General features: G+C 39.5%; 1 protein-coding gene across 9 annotated transcripts in view; it reads right to left on the bottom strand.

Moving 5' to 3' along the window:
- The window catches only part of LOC117402985 (ADP-ribose glycohydrolase MACROD1-like), a 921,538-nt gene that overhangs the window by 641,632 nt on the left and 255,995 nt on the right, over nucleotides 1–23,911 (bottom strand). For 8 of the 9 annotated variants that reach the window (XM_059024414.1, XM_059024412.1, XM_059024413.1 and 5 more), the window contains exon 5: nucleotides 8,722–8,838. The exons of the other annotated variant lie outside the window; for it this stretch is intronic. In XM_059024414.1, the coding sequence (XP_058880397.1) occupies nucleotides 8,722–8,838 (117 nt within the window). The remainder of the gene's footprint in view (nucleotides 1–8,721; nucleotides 8,839–23,911) is intronic. 9 annotated transcript variants of the gene reach the window in all.

Raw genomic sequence — 23,911 nt, 5'->3', positions numbered from 1 at the left:
TCACTTCTGATCCGTAGCAGGCCAAATTTAAAGGGGACTAAACGATCATATGAAAGTTTGTGGTGTGTACATTATATAACCAAGTTCTTCTTCTGAGGTAATGTAATGTGATATAACTTGAAAACCATCATGCAATTCTGACTTTTTGATTGGTATGGGGTCAAGATTCACATGTTTTAAAGAGATAACTTTGCCCTATACAAAGTAAACATATTAAATACCATAATTTATACTTTCATAGTACATAAACATTTAAAACCATAAATACAAGCTAATAGTGGACTGGAAGCTTGCACTGGTCTTCTCATTACAAATACATGATCCCTTTTGTCATTCAGTTATTTTCCCTTGTATTAGTCACAAAAGCACTGCTGTTTATTATGAATCCCTAGCTGTCTCTGCATTTTTTGGGGGGGAAAAGATGATTCATTTAGCTATAAACACTCAAGTTTTTTTTGCGGTGTGTGACTATTTCCCTCTGCTACTTTTAGTGAATGTAAACAAGCTAAGTGGCATGTCAGTCATTAAGGGAAGGCCCGAAGGGGTGTAGGCAATTTCATTCTCCATGGGGAATGACCAAGAAAGTGGAAGACTATTTGAAAACAAGGGCTGCAAACAGAGATATATTTAAACTAGTGTTGTAACACATATCTTTGTTAAAACATGATTTCCTTTTAAAACTGCACAAGTACATTGATGTGCATGGAGTGGAAAAATGCATGGAATCATTTTGTTGGCTACAAACACTTTATTTATGTATTTATGTATGTATTTATTTATTATTCTATTATGACAAACTGTTTAAACTTAAACTAAAATTATTAAGAATTAGGTGTTTCCAACAAGTAGGGCATCTTTTTCCTCTGGGTTTTTGAGGAGAATTACTGTGTCTGTTTTCACACGAAAGCATTTTATATTCAAATCTATTTTAACAATCATGCTCTGCTGACAACATAAAATATGCAGCCAGTGTTGACAAGAGCTTTTCAAACACTTCTGAGGTAAAGTGATTAGAGTGTCAGAACAAAGTGTGAGGTTCAGATCGGTTTTCTACTTTGTATTAACATACTGTTTTCCATGATTTAATGTATAAAACAATTAATATCATTAAACTAGATCTATTTAGCTGCATATCTACACTATTGTTATAGAGATACAATATCTGTATTTCTGTCTATTTAATATTTAGTCATTTTTAGATTTCCTGACAATTATGCAATACAAATACAGGGGTACCAAACACACATTTTGAAAAAAATAAAAAATAAAACAGAGGCATTTGAAAATACCTTGGTGCAAATAAAATAAAATAAAAAATAGTAAACTGGGTTGCAGTCACCAATTTTTAAAAATGTTTGTATAGGGAACAATTAGTTTAAGCGACCATAGGCAGAACAATGGGAAGATGTTCATCTCACATATGCTACTTTTGTGGAACAGTAGGAGCTTTTAATGAAAGTCTTGAGTTATGAATTATAAGTCTAGCACTTTGGCAATTGCTTCATTAAAATACATTTGACCCGTACTGCATTAGTAGTGTGTGTGTATGTGTTTTTTTTTTTTTTTTTGGGGGGGGGGGGGGGGGTACAGAAATCTGCAACTGTTCAACAGTACATTACATATTTTTATAGGCAATAATGCAAACTACAGTGTTTTATCTTTGGAAAAACTAAAGTCACGTTATATACAGCACCATATTAAAAAAAAAACAAAAAAAAAACACTTTCTATCTTTAGTTACAGTTAATACATTTATATCATCCAGGTTTCTAACTCATCTGGGATTTTCATTATAGCCGCTGATCTTTATTTCATACTTGCAATATTGGTACATCTGGAGTACAACATTTACAAAATGTCATAGGAAGCATGGGTGAGCTTCAGAGAGAAAAGGCATGTCTTTGGCAGCAGGTTATGTGTTGCCTTGAGAAGCAGACGTAGTAATTGAACAGATTTAATTTTGGGGGGTGCCAGACATTGAAACTGTGAAATGCTACTGTCTGGACAGAAGCATATCCTAATATCGTAATGAATACAGAAAGGACACAGTAATATAACATCTGTTCTTTAGTTTCTTGCCACTGGCACCTTCTAACCACCTTGCAGGGATAAACCAGGCATCAGTATGCAGGTGTATACACCAGGCAACAGCTGCTTTGTTAGAGCACTCAAGGAAACATGTTTTCCACACAGAGACATACACCACACACACTATCACAGTGACAGTGACTTCTGAAATTGCAGGTTTCACCAAATGCGCTGGGGGCCATACATTGCACCTTCCTGCCATCTGTATACTTCCACCAAAAGCTTACACGAATAGAAAACTGTATCATATACTGTGTATAGACATGTTGTGTGATTGTGAGCATTTGGAACATCTGTGCTTATTCACCCTGAACATGCCACCATTTTAGTCTGCTTCATCCCATGGGCCTGCACAAAGCTTTGATGGCTGTCTTGTAGTTAGTCATGTCTTTTCATGATTTACATTCGCAAAACTATTGATTGATTTTTTTTTGCATTTCTTTCTGTTACTTTTAACGTTCTTTTGCACCAGTGATGGTGTTGTTGCATTAAGACCCCAGACACCTTTTAGGCAATGTTTGCCATTTCCAATTCGAAGAGATCTTCAACAGTTCTGGATTTCTCCTTAACCTTTCAGTGTCCGTGACGAGAGCCCCTGTCATTGTGCCAATGACAAGAAACATTGACGTGACGTATTGTATATAGCAACAAAACAAAAAAAAAGCAGTTTGCATTGACCAAAGATTTAAGGTGTGAGGCACATACAAGTTGAAAAGAAATGACTGAACAAAGAATTACTAACAAATATATAGTAGCATACGTTACTAAGAATTATTTAAAATGTACTACAGAATGCTTAAATATCTGGAATTACACTGTAATTATTACTAAATCAACTATTATTGACTTTCAAGTTCCAGCCTCAACAGAAAAGTACTGCATATATGGTATTGTGTTTTACATAATGTAGAAATATCTAGTGATGTCTTACATAAGTATGATGGGGCTCTGGAGACCCAATGGAGCGAAGGAGGAGGAAGATGTTCCTGAAGTTGCTTTACCAGCTGTTGTTTCAATCCCTATCTTGCCATTTTTGCATGCGTTTTTATTACAGTACCGGTGGGAAATTATAAGTGGAATGGGCTCATGCAGCTCAAAATAACCATCATCAGTTATGACTAGACTTTAAACAAACAGTCTAAAGATTGTAGTTGATCAATTTTATGGATTCATAGCCAATATATAGTAATACATATTGCTTATAGGTATAATTAATAATGTAATTAACAAAACATCTCATTGACATTATTGAGGTCCCATTTCTTTTCAAATATGTATTGTAATGTAGCCGATACATTTCTTATTTTCTTGCCCTTGATCAAAATTCTAATAATTAGTTTAACCCATATTTATTATAAAATTATTAGAAACTTTAAAAAACAACTATTTCTATTTCAAATTTGGGATTTTGTCTGTCCATGTTACATACGTTTTAATAAAATAATCATGGTGTTCAACCAGCTGTGTTGAGGAAATGCAGAAGGAAACTATTTTTAACTATTAAATATACACTATATAGGTTACTTTCCCTATTTATTCCCTATTTTTTTTTTTGTTTTGTTGGTCTTGTCCCACTTTTTGTACTCTATTACAATGCAATGACTAACAAAAACATGGGCAAACTGACTCAAATTATCTGCCAGATAAGAAATGAATTAAAGAAGAAAAATTCATTTAATGCACAAGGACCATGTAAATTATACATATTTACACACCAACTGCTTGAATGACATCAAAAAATATGCCACAAAAACTTAATGACATCACTGGTTGTTTGCATTAGGATTTCAGGTCTGCATGAATGTAGGCACGTATTGTATATAATAACATTCCTAAGTCAAAACATGTGTCAATTCTTGTGTGTGTTAGTTTAGTCAGCTTATATATGATCGTTTAATTGAATGGAAATTGTTGCCATAGCCCCTAAAAATATCTGAACTTTGGTGTGGAGAAAAATATAATATGGTTGAATAGATATTGAAATCACATACCCTCCCTATATTTATAAAGAAATCAAAATTAGTCAATTAAACATACAAGGAGAATATCATATAGTACAAAGCTACATTGTTACGTGGTCATTTTTACTTCAGAGCAAGTCTCGTAACTACGGTTCCAGACAACAGCGTTCATTAAAAATAAAATAATCAACAATACCAGTCATTTTTAAAAAGGAAACTGATGCCATTTTTTTTGCTCAGCTACAAAAAAAAAAAAAAAAACTAACAAAGAAGAACCTTTGGATTTGATTATTTGAGGAAGAACATAAGAAAGTCTCTTTCCTCTGGTTGATAGTTTTGTTTATGTCTGCAAGGAGCCTGTAGCTTATGCATCATCTCTCCGAATGTACTGTATGTAGCTCAAAGGAAGAATCAGAGGCATATTTAGAAGCCTGTCCAATGCACAGGTACAAAGTAGTACAGTACTGACAGCACACAAGTCTTCTCACAGCAGGTATTGGGTGATTAACTTGTGTAAGAAACTCAGATACAAGAGATAGTGGTTGAAACTCCCGTGACATTTGACTTTGTCACTACTTAATAAAAAAGCTGGTGACAACAAAACAGCCTTGAGATAAACACAGAATGGGAATTTTCACTTTCAACAGCTGCCAAAGAGAGTTAGAGAGAGCTAATTCTTCAAAGTTTGGATCGTATACTTTGATGTCTGCAGATTGCTATGCTACGCAAATACATTAAAACAATTATGTTAATGTCACTACATGTTAACCTATAAAGTGAGGTTCAGGGGGAGGAGCTAGGCCCCCTGTATCCTACCATCTCCTTTCATCAATTAAATCTACTCTATTTAACCATCAGTCACCCCTATGTAGTTTCTTGTGTTTTTTTGTTTCTTCCTCCCTCCACCTCGTCTAGAATCTCAACCGCCTTTGCATCGGTCTCCTCTGGGGGGGGTTAGTGATTCCACTTTCTCCAAACCTTTGTTAAGCGCTGCTTCATTTACCTCTTAGAGGAGGGTTCTCCATGAGTCAGAGGGGACCCCCGGCCAAACCCCTCCTTTAGCATGCATGATCCATTCATCTTCTCTTTCAGGTTCTGATGCATCTATTTATGTAAGGGCCCCCAAGTGGTGGAACTCCTCTTCGTTTGTCGGGTCTTCTCAGAGAAGGTGACCCCACTCCTCTTTGTCGGGTCTCCTCAGCAAAGCAAACCCCTTTCTATTATGTTGGGCTTTTGAAGAGACGGAACACCCTGCTCTATATGTTCTAATAACTACTAACTCCATGTTTTTCTTTCTGGTTCACACGCCTCTTCGTATGTCAGGTCACCTCAAAGACGGTGTCCCCCCTCCTGTTTGTCGAGTCTCCTCAGCGACGGAACCCCCCCACTGCATATGTTGGGCCATTGAAGAGCCGAATCCTCTCTCATGTGTTTAATATTACTAATCAATGTTTTTTCTTTCCGGTTCGCAAACCTCTTCGTATGTTGGGGTCATCTCAGAGACGGTGACCCCTCTTCACATATCGGGTCATCTCAGAGACGGTGACCCCCCTCCTGTTTGTCGGGTCTCCTCAATGACGGAACACCCCTTCTATGAGTTTGGCCTTCGAAGAGGCGGAGCTTCTCTCTTTACAAGTTTGTTATGTTACTAACTCCATTTCCTAAACATTACATCAGGTGGCCTTGCTCCGCCCCGTGAACATAAAGATAGACTGCAATCAATAAAATTAATATGACATTGAGAAAAAATCTCCTTTGTTAAAGAAAAAGGTGTTCTGACAAGGAGCTTAAACTAAAATGGAGTATCCTCAACACTTCTGTTATTTATATGACAATTATACTACTTTCACACACAAATGCCGCTACTGAGCCATCTTAGACATCTAAAACATTCTTTAAAATACCCATTCACACAGCACGAAATTGCGCAATCTATGCTAGTGTAATACTGTCATAACCCTTTCACACAGCCAAAGGCATCATGTGAGTACAACTTTCAAACCCGTAAGTCAACGTTTTCATGGCAATGGCAACTGAAACTAAATAAATAAATAAATAAATAAATAAATAAATAAGCAGAATAACGTGGGTAAGCTACTTTAAAAAAAAATAATAATAAAAAGAATGTTATATATCAATTTTGAATGGCGCTGGAGAACTGTAGTGTACTGTAAACTTCCCTGTGCTCGCTTTATCTTCACTATTAATATATATATATATATATATATATATATATATATATATATATATATATATATATATATATATATATATATATATTGTAATAGGGTGTGTGGAATTGTGTTGGAAAATAGATATATCAGCTTGAGAATGAAGAGGGCACTGTTCCCAGAAAGCTCCTTATCTTAAAACTTTTTAAAGAAAAGGGTTATGTGCAGAATGTCCACTAGGGGATCAGGAGCCAGTTCTCTCTCATGCTTAACTAGCTGATTAGTAGGAGCAGCTGAAGTCAAGCTGTCTCCAATTAAGCTAAATCAGGCAGAGATATAAGCTGTCTCTTTGTCAGTGCTCGGTGATCGTGAGTGAGAGAGTGTGGAAGACTAAAGGCAAGATTTTACATGGTCTGTGAAAAGGAATATAATCCCTTACTACAGAAATTAACCCTGTGTTTGGTTACGGTTTGGTAACTGTTTTTTTTGTTTGTTGGACAAACGGCTTATCCGTTCCAACCGTAGTTTAGGAAAGCCTGTGTTTAGTTAGTGCTCTGTGGAGAGCTAGGCCTTTTCTTTTGTGCCCTGTGAGGTGCTGTGGTTTTTTTTTGTTTTCTTGTTTATTTCAAACCTGTAAGTAATAAACTGCCAGTCCTGCTTTGAAGACCACTTTCAGCCTCCAAGCGCTTTTATTCTGATTCCAGCTTACCTTTCTAGCCACTGGGTTACAATATATATATATATATATATATATTTGGAAAAAGTAAATAAAAATATGGGGATGCATTATTATTATTATTATTTTCATTCAGCCATCTGATACCAACTGCAGTGTATTAAAAGTTCTTGGCTTGTCAACCATCAAAAAAAAAAAAAAAGTTCTACCTATTGCATATATTACCAACAACTACAAAAATTGCAGATGCATGTTTTATATATATTTTAAGAACCTGTTGTGTCTGTTGTTCGCTTTGAGTTTCCTCTGCATTCTCGAGGTCCCCCGATCACATTAACTGGATTTGTGCAGGGTCTGTGCCCCCAAATTCTACTAAACAGTTCAAAATGCAGCATCTGTTTAGTAGCTGCCACCCCTAGAATTGAAAAGTTAACAATTCCTTAACTTCTTCCTGTCTCCAATTACTACTTTGTTCTTGATTTGAAAAAATGAAATCGCGTAACACCAACAACAAAAATACCCAACACGTCCGGTATACAGTCACATGGGATGTTGACTTTCAATCAACGGCCACTATAGTGCTTCAGTGCCTTTCACACAGGAATTGAGACGGCTCAGTGCCATCTCTGAACCACCTCACGGGGTGGTTCAGAGACACCATAAAATATGGCGGCTCTGTGATGGTATAGGCAATTCACACAGATCAAAATGCCACATGAGTGCCGGTTCTGAGCCATCATAACTTATCTGTGTGAAAGGGGTATTACACTGTAATAGGATTTGACTTTTTGCCTCAGGACTGCTTTCCTATTGTGATAAAAACAATGCAAGGTTTACAATTCAATATTAGCTATGAGGTTCTCTTTTGGCAAAAAAAGAGAAATGTTTAGTGAAAAAACGTTGTGACCAAAGCAGATTCAAGCTCAAAACAGTTTTGTTTTTTGTTTTTTTTGTAAAAAGAAAGTCCAAAGCAGACATTTGCTGAAGTTTCTATCCTCATTCTGGATCAAAATAGTAATTGATGATTTCTTGTGTTTTCCCAAAATTTAATGGACGGGTCATTTCAAACAACTCTGGAGTGACAGGTGCATTATCAATAATTACCCCACTCCTGCTGTCGAGCAGCTGTATATACACTCTTATCACATCTAATGACATGTGCGTTGAGCTGCAGAAGAGGCCATGTCTAGAGTTGGATACCTAATAAAAGTCTGCCATCAAACAAGAGACCCAAATTTATCTTTAGTTTCATTCCCAGTCTGCTTAATACACAATCAAACTGCAAAACCGTATTCTAATCATAGATAATCGTAGTACTTTCAGGTTAGGATATATCTCTATTAGACCAGCTTAAAGTATATGGAACAAAAAGTATACACAAACATTGTACAAGTGAAAAAAGGATTTCATGGATTATTAGGAAATTGTCCCTCTTAGCAAAATGAACGTGATTTTTTTCTAATCACCAATTGTTACTGTTAAAATCAACTAGATTTCATATAGCTACATGTAAGGGTTGATTAATTGTCACTAACTATTATGCTGACCCGCAAGGTGTTCCCATCAGCACATATTTTCAGATTGCTAGAGCAGCTACAGTACCAAGTATTTTTATTTCTTTTTAGAAACTGTTATTCATAAAAACATTAAACTAGCCAGGATGACCTTGCTACAGCTTAGAGTACAAGTACATCGCAGGCAGTGTAATTTAAATAACAAGCCATAAAGTGAAACTATTATACATTATAAATAAAATACACTGTATTTTCATGATACATGGGGTCAATGTGAAACATTGAGATAGTTTAGATTTGGGTTGTACTCACACTTTGCTGGAAGATCATAGCCACAGGTAATCTCTGCTTTACCAGTCCCACAGCCATGCAGAGTATGGCATTCATCGAACAGGCAGGATCCAGCAGCTCTGTGAATACAGCCATCCACTGAAACAAAGCAAACAGCAAAAAAACTACTTCATCAATGCTATTCAATGTTTGTATTAAAATAATTACATGAAACTGTGTTTATTTACCACATACTAAAAGTAACCAATATAGAGCTTTATTCACAAAGCTTTAGCATGAGTTTAAAGAATGTTAATAACATTTTATATTTATGAAACTGTTCTTTACTGTTGTTAATGAAATATCTATAGTACAGAACAGTTTCAGGAATATCAATCTTAATTTTATTACATTTTTAAGTTTGAAATAACTTGTGAGTTAAGCTTTGAAAATAAGTAATTAAAAATAAGCACTTAAAAGGAAGGAACCATTGTCATCACAATGTAGGACATTGATGTGATTAAGTAATGTGTACATAGGTTAAAAATAGCCAGTGACATTAAAATGGGAAACATTACAATGTTAAGGATGTAATCATTTAAAAAGATGTTAACCAAAAACAATACAGAAATATCAAAATCTTCTTGAAAATGAAATAAAATAAAGGAATATGACCTAGTCTTGATGTCAAGACATTCTCAGTTACCACTATTCCTTGTCATCATTAGCAAAAATATAATTTAAAAGAAAATTCACAATGAGAGGATTAGAATTTGTTTTTTCCATTTCTGCATAATTAGCCAGGTTCCTACTCACACAATGAAGTGTCTGTGATGTTTCAAATAAAAAAAATAAAAAAAAAACTAGCACATGAAACCTACTGGTATTTTTTAATCTTGAAACCAAAATAATGAACAGCTGCTTATTATTTTAGTTGATCTACTTTAGGGTCATTATTTCCCCAAATTATAGTAACTGGCTTAACTGTCACATTACAATTTGCAGATTTTGTTGTTTTTTTATGTGTCAACTAAACTATGACTGATAGCGTTAGGTTACGGATGTAACCCTGGTTCCTTGAGAGAAGACAACCACCAACAATACCTTTGGGATATGCCTGCCACAGGTCAGGTATTTTCTGAGAATTTTATGTCAGAGCTGTCGATAGGCCCCTCATGGGAGTGACGTCCTCGGACCCGCCTCCTGAGGGAACAAACAGTCACTCCACGGAGCTCACTTCCTCTTTTGCATCGAACCTGCGGAAGCAAACAATGCGACCTCGCAACGTTTGGTGATCGTCTTCTCTTTCAGGGAACCAGGGTTACATCCGTAACCTAACATTCCCTTTCAATTTAAAGACAACCACCAACCAATACTTTTGGGAAAGTATATCAAAGCCGTTGCGAGGGAGTGTGAGCGGAGACAGCAGACGAGGGATGTCTCACTACCGTAAAATTAGAGTTTGTGGTGCTAACGTGCAACCTCAGGGACCCTTGTGCCTAACGAAGGTATAGAGGGATCTACCACATTAAGTCGGGAGAACCTGGTGAAAGTATGCAGAGTAGCCCAGCTAGCTGCCGTACATATATTAGTCAATGAGGCTCCTCTAAAGAGGGCCCATGACATAGCCACCCCTTGGGTAGAGGTGGGGGTAGGCCGGCATTAGCATATGCAGTCGAAACTGTGTCCACAATCCAGTGAGACAGCTGTTGCCTCGAGGGGGCTTGACCCAGGGTCCTTACACATGACAGATAAATAGCTGGTCAGACTGACACAGAGCTCTCGTTCTGCTAACATAATATCTCAATACATAAACCAGCAGAGGGAGATTAGCCTCCGATCCTCCTCTGATAAAAACGGAGGGGGATGGAAGGCTGACTGATTTAAATGGAAAGCCGTAACTACCTTAGGGAGGAAAGCGGGGTTTGTACCTAGCGACACCCTGTTTCCATCGTCCCAAACACGCATACAGGAGCTGTGCACCAACAGAGTCTGTAGCTCACTGACTTGCTTTGTGGAGGTGACAGCTAACAAAAAGGCTGTTTTCATAGAGAGATACTTCAACTCTATGGAGGCCTTAGTGAGAACCTCCAGTACCACATCTAGGTTCCATTCGGGGAGGGCTTCCCTTCTAGGAGGACACCCTTGAGACGACTGGGCACACCGAGTTCACGGGGACATGGTATACAGATATGGCTGCCAAGTACACTTTCAGCGTAGAGGGGGATTTACTCGTCTCTAGCAGTTCTTGCAGAAAATGTAAAATGACTGCTATAGGGCAAGAGATAGGGTCATGACCCCTGGTCAGACACCAATCTTGAAAATACCTCCATTTGTAGGCGCACAACGACCTTGTGGAGGAGGCCCTAACATTCTGCAGTGTACTAACAACTGCGTCTGAGAGCCCTACGGCAAACAGGGGCCAGACAAATAGTTGGAGCCAGCCCGGTTCTGAATGCCAGAGAGTGCCTCTCGCCTGACTGAGGAGATCCAGGCATAGTGGCTGGCCTTGCAGTAGCTGGCCCTTCCTGGGCCATCTGAGGGCCACCTGAGGGCCACCAGGAGAACTATCGCCTTCACTCTCCGGACCTTCTAAGAAGGCCGAGAGCAACGGTATTGGCGAGAATGCATACAAGAGCGTCCTGGGCCACTCGTGGGCTAGGGTGTCGATGCCTAGTGGACCTTTGCAGCTGTGGAGGGACAACCATAGGGGGCAGTGTGTCGTCTCTGCCGTGGCAAAGAGCTTGACTCTGGCCTTCCCAAAACATTCCCATATGCACTCTACCACCTGAGTGTGGAGTCGCCATTCTGACGGATGTAGACGGAAGGCATTGAACCATGCTTGAAGCTGTGCATATGGAATAATCCCAGCTGTAGGGCTGATGAAGCTGCAGTCATCAGACCCAGCAACTTCTGACACAACACCAGAGACACTATCGACCCCTGTTGAAACAGGGGCTCTGCAGGGGCTGCTGAGGCTGAGGTGGAGCCCATTGTTTATTATTTATTTAGCAGACACCTTTATCCAAGGTGACTTACAGAGACTAGGGTGTGTGAACTATGCATCAGCTGCAGAGTCACTTACAACTACGTCTCACCCGAAAGCACAAGGAGGTTAAGTGACTTGCTCAGAGTCACACAATGAGTCAGTGAGTGAGCCAGGTTTTGAACCGGGGACCTCCTGGTTACAAGCCCTTTTCTTTAACCACTGGACCACATAGCCTCCTTGTGGGGCCTGCCTGGGCCGGCATTGGAACTGCCTCCAAGATCGCTGTTGAGCTGTATCCCAAGTTCATCTGTTAGATGCCGCAGAAGCCTGAAGTCACCGCGTGAGTCAGGGGTGGACGCCAGTGTCTCCTTCTCTTCAGTACCAGTAGGAGGCTAAATGTTAAAAACCGATCTGTGCTGTTCAGGCGCTGCCTTCCAAGATACCTGCAGGAACTTGGGAGGCCCGCTCCATATGCGCTGGGATCGAGTTTGGGATAGGGGAAGACCCAGCATTAGAGGCTATCTCTGAGCTTGGGCCCGTCTCAAAGGTCAGCTCCTGGACCTGACCCTCCTCCTCCTCCTGAAGGAGGGAGCCACTTTCCCATGAGGCTGCAATCAAAATCGCATCTTGGTCCTCCTCAGCTATGCTGACATCCAGTTCTGGAACATCTGGAGTGACCACCGGTGCAGATGGGGGCAGCTCCTGGGCCAGTGTTACCGGAGCAGGGGCTTGAGCCTGCTGCTTGGCCAAATACTCAAGTACTTGGGCAATCTGGTTTTTTAAGTCCGTAATGTCCGGTGCCTGTCTCAAGTGCTTGGCCTGCTTAGCACTCCATGTAGGAGACTGAGAGAGGATGCGAGACCGAGGCGCCTGAGCCCAGAGGCGTGAAGCGGATGATATCAACGTGCTGGGGCGCCGAAGCATCAAGGGTGCCGAGGCATAGAGGGCGCCGAAGCACAGAGGACAGTGAGCACCGAAGGCCCATGCACCAGGGGCACTGAGGGCACCGAAGCACCAAGGGCATGTGCACAGAGGGCACCAGGGGCGCTGAAGCACTGAGGGCTGTGATGCACTGAAGGCACCAAAGCACCGAGGGCAAGCAATCTAGGTAAAGTACCTTGCTCAAGGATACAGCAGCAGTGCCCCCAACCTGGGATTGAACCCACGACCCTCCGGTCAAGAGTCCAGAGCCCTAACCACTACTCCACCTCTGGCCAATGTTTTATTACACAGGATTGTTCCATAAAGACTGAAAATCACTGAATATACATTTTAAAAGTAAAAACTAAAAAGAAAAAGACCTACTGTATCACATAAAACTCGTGACAGAGATTTGCCCTACATGTATATGATTCAACAATTTACATAGTATACATAAGAACTAAAATTAAAAAAGACATTTGTTACAGTAGTTTCTGATATGCTTTATTATAACATTGTTTTTTCAAGCAGGACATCTGGTAAATCAACACACACTGTTCAACCAAATAATTCTGAAATATATTACTATACTACTTTTCTTTCCCAAAAAATGATTATGTCAATAAAAAATTATCTTGGAAGCTATTGTACTAGGAGCCAACACTGCATAAGGATTTAATTTCAGTTTGTTAAAGAGAAGACCCTGCTGATTGATAGTGCATTGTGCACAAAAAGGCAGAAAGATAGAAAACCAAATTACCCATCTCCAAAGGCTGACACCCTGCTATGAGCTGGACATCAATCAAATGTAAAATCAGAAAATTCTATTTCTGTTATTTCTGCTATTGAAGATTACCTCACAATGCCTGAGGTAATATGCCTTGCAGTTCTTAGAATCTTGTAAACATTTTTTTACCAAGAGAAAATTGGTAGTTTTTTTACACTCATATTTTATATGCTATGCCATTTGACTAAAAATAATTCCCTTAACAAAAAAGTGTAAAATGTATAAATAATAAATAACATTTATTTTGTTAGGTTATTTATTCTGAAATACTGTACATTTAAATCATCTGTTTAAAACATAAACACAGTAAGGTATCGTGCAACGATTAGACCTCAATATTGCCTATATCTGAACATGGTTCCACCAGGGGTGTGTTCAACAGCAGAGCGCTCTCTCGTGGCGCCCATAACATATATTAGCAGTTATTGAATGACGTGTTAGGCACGAGCAGTTTCACAAGAGCAGGCAAGAAATCTCTGTGTATTAAAACAGTTGCTTTAAGCGAGTTTTGCAGTGTTTTTTTTTAGTTTTTTTAATAATTAAAAAAATGTAATTACTACTACTGTATTTTTGTAATAAAGTTACTGACATTTGTTTTGGTTTAACATTTTGAGGCATGAGTCAGATTTGTCAAGTTATACATAGTCCATGTTTCCTTTTCTAATACAATCGTCACTAAAAAAATACCATAATCAGTTTTTAAAAGCCAAAATGACAACAAAAATATTACTTATCACACATATGTCGGTCATACAAATCCATATTTGAAAAAATCCATTTGCAGCCACCGCACTGATATGCAGGTCGGCCATTTTGAACCTCCAGTGAGGCAGCTCTGAGCTGGATTCGCTGCTGTTATGAAGCGCTCTCGACGTGCAGGTCGTTCAATAGAAAGTGCCACGTAACGCTGTGGAGCGCTCTGCCTATTAAAAGCACCCCATGTTCCACTGGATTAGGATATTATTAGGCAAATACTAGGCAATCATTTAATAAACTAAAGTGTAGCAACAGGATATAGACTGATTTTAAAAGCAATGTGACAGACAAACTGAACCCAAAAATCACCAGTAATGCATTTGATTCAAACAAGAAAAAAAAGAAACAGTTTTTCAAGGGCAGTTGGTCTTATTATTTGTATTAAATCCAGATTTCACAGTTAAATAAATTGACACCTCCTGGTTGTCTGGTTGTGGCGATACTTAATCACAGTCCATAATAATGAGACACAGGTGTGAATCCCATGCTGTCTACTTATTTCTCAGACATGTGGCACATTGTCACGCAGTTGGATATGTGAAGATCTCTGAAAAACACTATTTTATGTGACTGTTTTAATGATCTAAACCAGCAGTACTCACTTCTGGCTTTCAGTACATTCCAAATCAGGACCTTAGTTAATTCATTTAACACCTACAGTACAGTAGGTTAAACTTTATAACTAAAACACCTCGGGACACTAAGGCAGGTGAGGTTTTCAAACTCACCTCTAAACCACAAATGAACTGATTTTAAAGTGAGTATTAATTGTGAGAGCGGCTTCAATAAATGTATTTAAGTGTTTAATTGTGGGGTATAAGGTAAACAATATCTATCTAAATAGGACAATTCCATTATTATAGAGAAGGTTACACATATTCATTTAACGCTGTGGTTAAGTTTCTATTTATTTAATATTTCTTCCTGCTTAACACAGTCCCTCCAAAAAAGCAAATCACAAGCTGTATTATTATTATTATTATTATTATTTAGTTCTTAGCAGACGCCCTTATGCAGGGCGACTTACAATTGTTACAAGATATCACATTATTTTTTACATACAATTACATTATTTTTTACACATTATTTTTACATACAATTACCCATTTATACAGTTGTTTTTTTTTTTTTTCCTGGAGCAATCTAGGTAAAGTACCTTGCTCAAGGGTACAGCAGTAGTGTCCCCCACCTGGGATTGAACCCACGACCCTCTGGTCAAGAGTCCAGAGCCCTAACCACTACTCCACACTGCTGCCCCATGTATAGGTCTGATTGATGGAAATGATCCTCGCAGGAAGTAATTCCCACTCCTGGGCAGGTATGTGCTTTTGGCAACTTGTAAGTAAAGAAATGCCATTCATTTACTGACAGTTCACACAATTCATTCTGACTTCACATGTTGAATAAAATCCATTAATTTTTGGTTTAAAGAGTTGAGTTTAAAAACTTGCCCTTTCTTAAAGTGTCCTGAGATTATGGAGCCAGGTGGCAAGGTCGCAAAGCATATGACATGGTTTATTTAGATTTCCAGATAGCTTTTGACAAAGTCCTGCTTAAAAGATTAATTCTCCAACTGAACGCAGTAGGGATTGAAGGAAATGCATGCACATGGATTAGGGAGTGGTCAACTTGTAGAAAACAGAAAGTACTGATTAGAGGCCTAGGTCTATCTGAAATCAGACCATGTGACATACAGAATACCTGGATACAGCACACATTTATAACATTGCATTTTAAACTTCAACTTCAGGATGCGCAAAGGCACTTAAAAGAGCTTAGGAAAGAGAAGAATAATCTTTCTGCAACTTTTTCCACAACTGTTTACTGTATCTTGAGAAGGTAACTCATCTCAACTAAATACTAGTGAGATTATCCACCAGCAACATAAGCAATGCAGTCTTATTAATCTATAAACTGAATCTATCATTGAAAACAGCACATTGCTTTAGCTCTGCAGTTCTTCATCCTGATCCATGGGGAATTGGTATGTATAATACATTTTTTATCATATTTTATTTTGTGGATTTTTAGCTAGGAATTTGGACAATTTAGCTAGATTTAAACCTGATGGAAACAGGCTCACATAACAACCAGTGAAATACATTATTTATTATAACATCTGTTCTTATGTCACTGTGCCTATAGTTGCCTATTCCTCTAGTTTGTGACAGTTCTCCATGGCAGATGCTGTTTTTCTGTGCTGCTGTCCAGACAGAGAAAGTATAGTAACACACAGACATGAGACTGTCTGGTCCTGGGGACATTGCAATTGGCTGGTCTAACCGTACTTTTTTAATAGATGATAGAGAAACACTATATTGGTGAATGGAAGGTGTTCTCAATAAAGACCTAGGACCGTGCATCCTCCTTCCAGTAGGTCAGAAGAACCCTCACAAATAGAGTGGATTAGAAACATGTGTGGATTGCAAAAGCACATGAAAGAAAGGAACCATCAGGGTAGGGCAGGGATAACTAAAAGGACTGTATTCTCTGTGCCAATATTTCATAGCACACTCAAAGCACAAGTATATATATTTTGTATATATATATATATATATATACAGACGTGCTCAAATTTGTTGGTACCCTTACAGCTCATTGAAATAATGCTTCATTCCTCCTGAAAAGTGATGAAATTAAAAGCTATTTTATTATGTATACTTACATGCCTTTGGTATGTCATAGAATAAAGCAAAGAAGCTGTGAAAAGAGATGAATTATTGCTTATTCTACAAAGATATTTTAAAATGGCCTGGACACATTTGTTGGTACCCCTTAGAAAAGATAATAAATAATTGGATTATAGTGATATTTCAAACTAATTAGTTTCTTTAATTAGTATCACACATGTCTCCAATCTTGTAATCAGTCATTCAGCCTATTTAAATGGAGAAAAGTAGTCACTGTGCTGTTTGGTATCATTGTGTGCACCACACTGAACATGGACCAGAGAAAGCAAAGGAGAGAGTTGTCTGAGGAGATCAGAAAGAAAATAATAGACAAGCATGGTAAAGGTAAAGGCTACAAGACCATCTCCAAGCAGCTTGATGTTCCTGTGACAACAGTTGCAAATATTATTAAGAAGTTTAAGGTCCATGGAACTGTAGCCAACCTCCCTGGGCGCGTCCGCAAGAGGAAAATCGACCCCAGATTGAACAGAAGGATAGTGCGAATGGTAGAAAAACAACCAAGGATAACTGCCAAAGAGATACAAGCTGAACTCCAAGGTGAAGGTACGTCAATTTCTGATCGCACCATCCGTCGCTTTTTGAGCGAAAGTGGGCTCCATGGAAGAAGACCCAGGAGGACTCCACTTTTGAAAGAAAAACATAAAAAAGCCAGACTGGAATTTGCTAAAATGCATATTGACAAGCCACAATCCTTCTGGGAGAATGTCCTTTGGACAGATGAGTCAAAACTGGAGCTTTTTGGCAAGTCACATCAGCTCTATGTTCACAGACGAAAAAATGAAGCTTTCAAAGAAAAGAACACCATACCTACAGTGAAACATGGAGGAGGCTCGGTTATGTTTTGGGGCTGCTTTGCTGCGCCTGGCACAGGGTGCCTTGAATCTGTGCAGGGCACAATGAAATCTCAAGACTATCAAGGCATTCTGGAGCGAAACGTACTGCCCAGTGTCAGAAAGCTCTGTCTCAGTCGCAGGTCATGGGTCCTTCAACAGGATAATGACCCAAAACACACAGCTAAAAGCACCCAAGAATGGATAAGAACAAAACATTGGACTATTCTGAAGTGGCCTTCTATGAGTCCTGATCTGAATCCTATCGAACATCTATGGAAAGAGCTGAAACTTGCAGTCTGGAGAAGGCACCCATCAAACCTGAGACAGCTGGAGGAGTTTGCTCAGGAAGAGTGGGCCAAACTACCTGTTAACAGGTGCAGAAGTCTCATTGAGAGCTACAGAAAACGTTTGATTGCAGTGATTGCCTCTAAAGGTTGTGCAACAAAATATTAGGTTAGCGGTCCCATCATTTTTGTCCATGCCATTTTCATTTGTTTTCTTATTTACAATATTATGTTGAATAAAAAATCAAAAGCAAAGTCTGATTTCTATTAAATATGGAATAAACAATGGTGGATGCCAATTACTTTTGTCAGTTTCAAGTTATTTCAGAGAAAATTGTGCATTCTTCATTTTTTGTGGAGGGGTACCAACAAATTTGAGCACGTCTGTATATATATATATATATATACACTACCGGTCAAAAGTTTTAGAACACCTCCATTTTTCCAGTTTTTATTGAAATTTAAGCAGTTCAAGTCCAGTGAATAACCTGAAACGGTACAAAGGTAAGCGGTAAACTGCCAGAGGTTAAAAAAAAAAAGTTTAGGTTACCAAAAACTGAAAAATAATGTACATTTCAGTTATACAAAAAGGCCTTTTTCAGGGAACAAGTAATGGGTTAACAACTTACAGCTGTTCTGCAGCAATGGAAGTAAATTAAGCCTTGAAAGTTGATGCTAACAATTCCTACAGGTGTCCCAACTTTTGTTGATTACTTACAAACCCTCTGTCTGTATAAAAGCAGTGTTGGAACAGACTGTGTTACTACATCCTCTTAAACATTATTTGGACAGTATTGTACTGCAGGAAGTAGTATATTGTTCTCATAATGGCGAGAAAAAAGCAATTAACAAAGGAAGACAGACAGACCATTATAACCCTTAAAAGTGTAGGTCTTTCCTTTAGAGAAATTGCAAAGAAATCCAAGGTGTCAGTGAGTACAGTTTCCTACACCATCAAAAGGCACTTGGAAACTGGAGGAAACTCTGACAGGAAGAGGTCTGGCAGACCCAAAGCCACAACAGAATCAGAAGACAAGTTTCTGAGAGTCAACAGCTTGCGTGATAGGCGGCTCACAGGACAACAGCTTCAAGCACAGCTTAACACTGGTCGAAGTAAGCAAGTCTCAGTTTCAACTGTGAAGAGAAGACTTCGAGCTGCAGGTTTGACAGGTCGAGTGGCAGTAAGAAAGCCATTGCTAAGATGGCAAAATAAGAAAAAGAGGCTTGCCTGGGCCATGAAGCATCGCCAGTGGACTACTGAAGAAGGAAGAAGGTCTTATGGACCGATGAATCAAAATTTGAAATCTTCGGTTCATCACGCAGGGTTTTTGTACGCCGTCGAGTAGGCGAAAGGATGGTTCCTTGGTGTGTGACACCAACTGTCAAACATGGAGGAGGAAGCGTGATGGTCTGGGGCTCTTTTGCTGGATCCAGAGTCGGCGACTTGCACAGAGTGAGTGGCACCCTGAACCAAAACTGCTACCACAGCATTTTGCAGCGCCATGCAATACCCTCTGGTATACGTCTAGTTGGTCAGGGGTTCATCCTACAGCAAGATAATGACCCAAAACATACCTCCAGGCTATGTCAGAACTACCTTAGGCTTCAAATCATGGAATGGCCAGCACAGTCTCCAGACTTAAACCCCATCGAGCTGGTTTGGGATGAACTGGATAGAAGGGTGAAAGCAAAGCAACCTACAAGTGCAACACATTTGTGGGAACTTCTGCAACAGTGTTGGGAAGAACTTTCCGAACAATATTTGATTTCCATTGTAGAAAGAATGCCACGAGTGTGTTCGGCTGTTATATCTGCAAAAGGTGGCTACTTTGATGAGTCAAAAATTTAGATTAAATTTTGTTAAACAAAACGATTTCATGATTTCTTTTTTATCTCCAATTGTTTATTTGTTCTATGCTTTAATTTCAGAGTACATTGAGACATTAAACTGCGTAAATTTCAATAAAAACTGGAAAAATGGAGGTGTATATATATATATTATATTATATGTGTATATATATATATATTTTAGCTCAAAGAGCCAGCTGCCCTATATAAAGAGCCAATTTGTCAAGGGGAAGTGTTTGAAAACAAACAGTGGAGGTCCTTTATATATATGTACATACAAATGTGTAAAATGATTAGAATTTTATTTATTTCAGGTTGTTTTGGACAAAAGCCCTTTTTCAGCTGTGTAGAAAAAGTAAACATTGCCGTAAACTTGTTATTATTCAAGTATTGTCAGAATAGAATAATCATTCCAAGAGGTTCCAAAGTTCCCAGTTTGAAGATAAACTCACATTCCCTTTGTTTCCGAGCAGCATTTGTTCCATAGCGCTGACTGATCCCACAAATGGTGATTTCTTCAGCTGTGTGATTATCATTGTTGAAATGTTGGGCTACTGGAAATGTAGTGGTGTTGATTCAAATGCTTCTTAAATGTTTCATAAAGCAGTCTTCTTTAGAGGTGCATCTAAAAGTTTCATTGATGTTGAACATTGATTTAGAGCCCTTGCTCTCTATTCGGATGTTAATGCATTTACTAGTACATTGTGGTCTATGGCATGGAAGTGTGCCTTTTAAAAGTTCTCCAGGAGGACGAATCTCACTGTGGACTACATATTATCTTAGATCTTTGTCTCTTATATGGTATCAGTGGGGAGAATTTTTTACAAACTCCCTCAAATTACGTCATCACGCTGAACGTCCTTCCTCTCATCACACAACAAATCAAAATGGCGGACAACAGAAAATGAATAACAAAATATACTACAAAACAAAGATGCTGCAAACACTAAAATCATCATAAAAACTTTGCTTTCAGTGTTTTCTGACTTCCTAAAATTCAAACAAATCCAACTCGAATTCTAATGCCGCAGTGAGAGAGTCAGACGGACAGTTCTATGCCAAAACAACTTTAATAACTATGCACTATGGACTTGTTGACCGATTCATAAAACAAATATGGACTGCAGACCTCAGCTCATGGCGGGAAACTAAAGGCCCCTCGGGAAGAACTATAGTTACCTCCAGGGGACAAGCCTGTGGCTTCAGGCATTATAGTACCCTGTTCGTAGCTATAGGTCTTCCCTCAGGGGCCATAGTTTCCCACTATACACCTCCTCTCCAGTCCATATTTACTAATTATTAGGGCTGTCAATTAAATCAGAGTTAATTTCTGTGATCTGGAGATTTTTTTTTTTTTAATGCGCGTTAATCACAGTCCTCTGTCTTGACCCTCTTAGCATACCGTAACTCATTCCCTGCGGCACCATTTTAATATACTCAACTGCAGTCATCGTTTTCATCGAAAGTTAGTCATATAACTGCATTACGGAGCAAAGTACTAAAAGTGAAGGTTGTGAATGGGAAGTTTATTTTAAAAACTGCTTTCTGACGTATCTACTGTCAAATTGAGTTTCAGTATCACAAACATAGGCTACATCTAATCTGAAGTACAACCTGCGTGCTAAACACACTTTCACTTCTCAAAATACACTTCCTAGCAACAAAACAACAACAAATGAAGCCCGTCAGTTTTGACAGAGTACAATTTTAGAAATCCAGAATCACTGCAAGACCACGAATCAAGCTGTATGACAATATAACCAATATATATTGTAAGACAGCAGGGAGGGGGTTAAAGCCTCCCTGAAGAAAAAAACATGTGCGCAATGCACATTTGTTTAATTTAATTGTTTTACTTTATTGTTTAATTGATTTGTTAATTGTTTTATTATTAATTATCCCCTGCACCTGGTAGCTATTGTTAAATTAAAACCAGGTGCAGGGTATTTAAGAGAGGCAGCTAGTCTGCTCAAGGCTGCTGAGGAGAAGGAGGCAGAAAGGTGTGCTCTGCTTCCTGGCAGTCATGAGTTAAAAAGTAAGTGCTGTATAAAACCAGTGTGTTTTGTAAGGACGGGGAAACAGCGTAGCTGTCCCGTGTTAGCCAGGGTGTTCCTGTGTGTTAGTTAGTGCTCGTACAGAGCTAGGTGTTTATTTGGTGTGTTTTGTTTGATTTTTGTGTTTATTAAAAATAGCGCACCAGCGCTTAAAAATCCATTTCTTGTGTGCTGGGTCAAATTTTTAAAGGGGCAATGAACCCGTGTGAGGTGCAATCATATTACAATATCAATATATATATTATATATATATATATATATATATATATATATATATATATATATATATATTTTAGCTCAAAGAGCCAAATATATATATAATAGTATTTACAATTAAGGAGAATGCGTTGTTTTATTTAGACAATTTTAACTTAATAAAACAGCAATGAAAAACATCAGTAAAGGATACCCTTTTAAAGGAAACTGATAAGAAAAGATACAGTATCATTTGAAATGCATTAAGGTGAGTATTAAACTGACTCCATTGTGATTTAGCAGTTAGTTCAAACAATTTAACAGCTGCTGGAGTTTTCTGTATAATTCTGTGTAAATAAATATAAAACTATAAAGAAGGGGCAACAATATTAATCCAGAAATAGGACAACAGGTTTCTTTTTTTATGCTGGGTTGTTTTTTGGATGATAATAATAATAATAATAATAATAATAATAATAATACTACAATACAAATTTCACTTATATAGCGCTCTTCATGCAAGCATTCCAGGGAGCATTACAAAATATTGTAACGGGCACGGCTGGACTGACTCGCCGTTGCCACCTGTCGGCGAATAGGGCGCTGTGCCCGGAGCCAGTCCCCTACATTTGGTTAATGTGCAGCAGAGGATGCTGGGAGTACGAACTATGGTAGGGGAGAAACGGAATTATTGTTGTTGTGTTTATTTGTTGTTATTGTAAAAGTTCCAGTACTGTTCTATGCATTTCCCTGTAATTGTTATTACCCTTCCGGTGTTGTTTGTTAAATATGTGAATGTCACCCTGAGAGGCAGAGTAGTGCTCTGGGGTGGGGAAGGGCTGTGTGTGCGTGTTTGGTTGGTTGGCGCTGACTTGCTGTTAGCTGCTTAATAAACTGCATTACCTAAAAGAGCTATTGTGTGCGTGTCTCCGTTAATCCCTGTGCTCGCTACACTGGTGTCAGAAGCGGGATGGATGACACGCATTTAATCTGCAGCTGGAAGATGGACGAAGAGATCCAGAGGATGGAGCAACAGATCGCCCAGCTGACGGGACGGATGCAGAACACCCAGCGGCGACGCGGAGAAGCAAGACTCGCGCTTCAGAAGACCCACGGCGGTGAACTCTTGCTGCAGCAAGAAGAAGCTGGCAGCCAAGCGCGCCACCTCCGGAGAGACGCCGAAGACGGCAACCAGGCGGAATGCCTCGGGAGCAGCAGCCTAGACGAGGCTAGCCGAGCGGGCCACTCCGGGAGAGGCGGCGAGCACGCCGGTGGCGGGAAAGAGGACGGCCGAGAACGGAACCAAAGTGGCGTGAACCCTTATCAGCCTGGGTGGCCCCAGCCCCCTGCCTCGGTGGAACCAGCGCAGCCTGCCAACAAGAGTGCTGTCAAGGCAGGCCGCTATGACGGGACTGCGCCCTGGGAAGCCTACCAAGCAAAGTTCCGCCTCGCAGCCTTGGCAAACAACTGGAGAATAGAAGAACAGGCGGGGCAGCTGGCGGCAGCACTGGAAGGGAAGGCGATGCAAGCATTGCTCGATTTAGACCCAGAGGAGCCGTGTGACTTCCATACCCTATCCACGGCTCTCCAGCGCCGCTTTGGACAAGTGGAGTCAGCCGTCAGCCTGCGCGATCGCCTCGCCACGCGCAAGAGAGTCAGTGGCGAGAAACTCGGGATACTGGCCGCGGACACTAAATACTTGGCACGGAGGGGGTATCCTGGTTTACCTCCGGCTGTACAAGAAGACCTGGCGATGGAGGCGTTCATCCGTGGCCTGAACCCCACCGCGCTCAGACAACAGGTTCGGCTCGTTGCCCCAACTTCCCTAGAGCAGGCTTTAACCCATGCCCTAAGGATTGAGGCCGTGCTCGAGGA

This window comes from Acipenser ruthenus, chromosome 5, assembly GCF_902713425.1.
Source record: "Acipenser ruthenus chromosome 5, fAciRut3.2 maternal haplotype, whole genome shotgun sequence".
NCBI lineage: Eukaryota > Metazoa > Chordata > Actinopteri > Acipenseriformes > Acipenseridae > Acipenser > Acipenser ruthenus.
This window is presented reverse-complemented; position numbering and strand designations above follow the sequence as displayed.